Source organism: Plasmodium reichenowi, chromosome 4 (genome assembly GCF_001601855.1).
Source record: "Plasmodium reichenowi strain SY57 chromosome 4, whole genome shotgun sequence".
Taxonomy (NCBI): Eukaryota; Apicomplexa; class Aconoidasida; order Haemosporida; family Plasmodiidae; genus Plasmodium; species Plasmodium reichenowi.
Genome location: NC_033649.1, coordinates 43,724 through 47,771, shown reverse-complemented (window position 1 = coordinate 47,771; position 4,048 = coordinate 43,724). Strand labels below are relative to the sequence as shown.

Below are 4,048 nucleotides of genomic sequence, written 5' to 3'. Positions count from 1 at the left end.
TTTTTTTTTTTTTTTTTTTTTTTTTTTTTTTTTTTTTTTTTTTTTTTTTTTTTTCTTTTTTTTTTTTTTCGTTACAGTATAATGTAGTTTTGATGTTTTTTTACATAATTATATATTTTTGTTTTATACAATAAATAAACAAATCAATTTATATATACAAGAATTTTTTTTGTTATATTGTAACATATATATATATATATATATATTTTTTTTTGAATGGAATATATTTATATATATAAATATATGTAATATTTCCTTTTTAAAAATATTATGTACAAATATATAAATTTTTGTATTTTAACACATTTTCTCATTGTCTTCTCAATATATATATATTGTTCCTATTATTGTTATTATTATTTTTTTTTTTTCTCTTTTTTGATGTATCTTATTTGTATATTTTGTTATTTCTTTAATTTATAAAAAATTAATTTTTTTATTTTAACGGGAAATATTAATGTATAATATATATATATATATATATATATATATATATATATATATATATGTGGATTATTTTTATTCTTGCTATCTACATAAGTACATGGGTTAATTTTCCTTTTTGTTTATTTTTTTTTCGAGTCTGAAAATGTATAAAACTGAAGAGAACAATAATAATTATTTAAATAACCTCAATTTAAAAGGAAAGGTTTGCTCAGATTTTAGTCTTAGCAATACACCAAGTAATGATCGTATGAATATAACAGATAATAAAATGTACAACTCTGATAAAGAAAAAAACCTAAACGATAAAGGCTCTTTTAAATTAAACAACTGCTACGAAGGAGATATTAATAGCAGGACTAGTAGTAATATCAACTGCAATAATGTTGTTAGTAGTAATAATAATAGTACGAATGGTGATAATAATTTAGATACCTTGCAAATGTTGGATAGCTTAAACTATTGGTATGGAAGCTCCTTTTCTAAGGAAAATATTCTCAAGAAAAACAAAAATTCCTTATCAGGAGGTATGTATATAAAATATTTTACATTTTGTTATTATGAAAAAATAACGTCGTGTGGATTTGTGCATATGAATAATTCTGTTAAGAAATTTGTGTAAATATCACGCAGATTCTTATAATATTATGAGAGCTCATTATAAATTTATGAATAATTATTATATTTATATGAACATGTAGATAATTACACGAGAATGTACATAATATTATGAACAATTAATATAAATTTATGCGCGTGTACATAATTACATGAACAATGGTTATAATTATATGAGCATGTGCATCATATTATGAACAATTAATATAAATTTATGAGCGTGTACATAATTACATGAGCAATGGTTATAATTCTATGAACGTGTGCATAATATTATGAACAATTAATATAAATTTATGAACGTGTACATAATATTATGAACAGTGATTATAATTTTATGAGCGTGTACATAATTACATGTAGATGTTCATAATATTATGAACAGTGATTATAATTTTATGAACGTGTACATAATATTATGAACAGTGATTATAATTTTATGAGCGTGTACATAATTACATGTAGATGTTCATAATATTATGAACAGTGATTATAATTTTATGAACGTATGCTTAATTCTATGAACCAATGCACATATATATATATATATATATATATATGTGTATCCTTTTTCTTTAGTTGAATTCATTATTTTATTATTTCCCTTTTTTCCTCCTTAGATAAGAAAGGTATGAGCCAAAGCGATTACTTGAACATTAAGAAAAGCAAATTGATAAATTATTTAAACTTTTTCATGCGAGTGTGTTGCAGTAAGAGTTCTTATATAAAGTTTGTGAATCACTATTTTAATATAATTTATAGTAATAACATAAATATTTTGTTTAGATATGAGTGTATTTTACAAAAGTTTGGAGAATATAATGAAAAGAACTTGACTGCTCAGGATTATTATAATGGGTATGTAAATTTGAATAAGGTTCCCTTATTTTTGAGTGAAAGGCATAGTTCTTTGTATGGAAAGTTGTCTGATATAAATAGTAAGCAAGAGCATTTAAGGAGTAGTACAAATTTTGAAAAGAATATATTAAGTTTTTTAAGTGCATATGACAATTTGACAATAAATTTTTTTAATCATATATTTAGTAAGTTGAATAATGGAGAGATGAATATGGATAATTCAAATGTTGAGGGTATGATAAATAATTTTTTGTATAAAAAAAAGTTATTAAAGGAAAATGTGTTTAATTTATTACTGAAATTAAGTAAGTCTTATGAAATAAAATATAGTGAAGTTATAAATGATATACAGAACGGTGAGCATATAAAGGAAAAGAATGAGGAGCGCATATTGGAATTATTAAATCATAAGGAAGTTATAAAATTAAGTAATGATAGTACAATGGATAAGGATCACGTTGATATTAAAGATGTAAATAATGAAAAGAAGTTGGATAGTAGTAATGAACCTGTACAAAGTATTGTAAGTAATAATATTTATGATGATAATAAAAATGATGATAATAAAAATGATGATAATAAAAATGATGATAATAAAAATGATGATAATAATAAAAACAATAATAATGATAATAAAAATGATGATAATAATAATAACAATAATAATGATAATAAAAATGATGATAATAATAATAATAGTAGTGTTGCTGGTTGTCATGTGGATAGTTTAAATGAACCTAAAATGAGTTCAGATAATTTAAAAGATACATGTAATATACATGATACTAATGAAATACCAGAGGTAGATAAAGAAAAGGATAGTGATGGCATATATAATTTATGTCATATAAATGATAATAATATAAATAATAGTAGTTTTCATCATATGGAAAGTAATAATAATGATAATAATGAGATGACTACAACAAGTGCTACGACAGTTACTACAATTACTACAGCAACGACAGCTACGACGATGACTCCAAATGCTATGATATGCTCGAATAGTGAGCTGAACAATTCTTGTAATAATATGAAAAGCAGTGAAGTTTCTATATTAGAAGATATAAAAGATAAATTAAACGAAGAAATAAATATGTATGATAGTATATATAATGTTCAGATTGTTGAAGATTGTGATTATATGAATGTTCCTAATATTGAAGAGGAACAAAAAGACATATATAATGATAATATATATAATATTGAAAATATGAATAACATGTATAATGATTATAATGATTATAATAATAATAATAATATTATAGAAAATATGTACAGCTTTTTAAAAAATAATAATTTTATTCCAAACGATAATATTTATACCGATTTTTTTGAAAATGGAAATGATGTATTTTTAAATAAAATTAAGAAAAATGATAAAGACGCATATTTTAAATTAATTGAAAAATTTGATCGTATGTATAGTATCATAAACGACTTTAAAAGTAATATAAAACCATATAGCTCAAACGAATCAGATATGAATAATATGCATGAATATATACAAAAAAAAAAGAAGAAAAAAATTTTTAATAATAATGATTATATATTTAAAATGGGTCCTTCTGAAATGAGTAAAAAAAATCTAAGAAATAATTCATTAACAAAAAACGAAGGTCTTAAACGAAGTAAAAGAAATTTAAAGAAAAATGATATAGCAAAGAAGAAGGCAAAATGAACATACCAAAAAAAAAAAAAAAAAAAAAAAAAATATATAAATAAATAAATAAATAAATACATATATATATATATATATATATTTTTTTTATGTTGTAGAAATGGAGGAATATTATGAACAAATGTATAGTCATATTCAATATATATCTATGTTTATTTATAAATATTTGTAGTTTATATTATTATTTAATTTAAAATTTTTTTTTTTTTTTTTTTTTTTTTTTTTTTTTTTTTTTTTTTCCTTTTTTGGTAATTTTTTTTAAATACACACTGAAATGTGAATTTTATATGTTACATTATTTTATTTTATATTATTTCTTTTTTGAAAAACCATTTTTCAATTATATCTTGTCTATAGCTATTCTTACACACATATGTATATGTATATATATATATATATATATATATATATATCATAAAGAATGTATTAATTTTTATGTTATTTAAT

The 4,048-nt window shown here is 20.5% G+C and overlaps 1 protein-coding gene across 1 annotated transcript; it reads left to right on the top strand.

Moving 5' to 3' along the window:
- Positions 1 to 589: 589 nt before the first annotated feature.
- On the top strand, positions 590 to 3,601 carry PRSY57_0401200 (hypothetical protein; the record flags this gene model as incomplete). The annotated part of the gene is made up of 2 exons (XM_012905876.2): positions 590 to 971; positions 1,683 to 3,601. The coding sequence occupies 2 exons, from the start codon at positions 590 to 592 to the stop codon at positions 3,599 to 3,601; spliced, it is 2,301 nt and encodes a 766-aa protein (XP_012761330.2).
- Between the last annotated feature and the right edge of the window lie 447 nt (positions 3,602 to 4,048).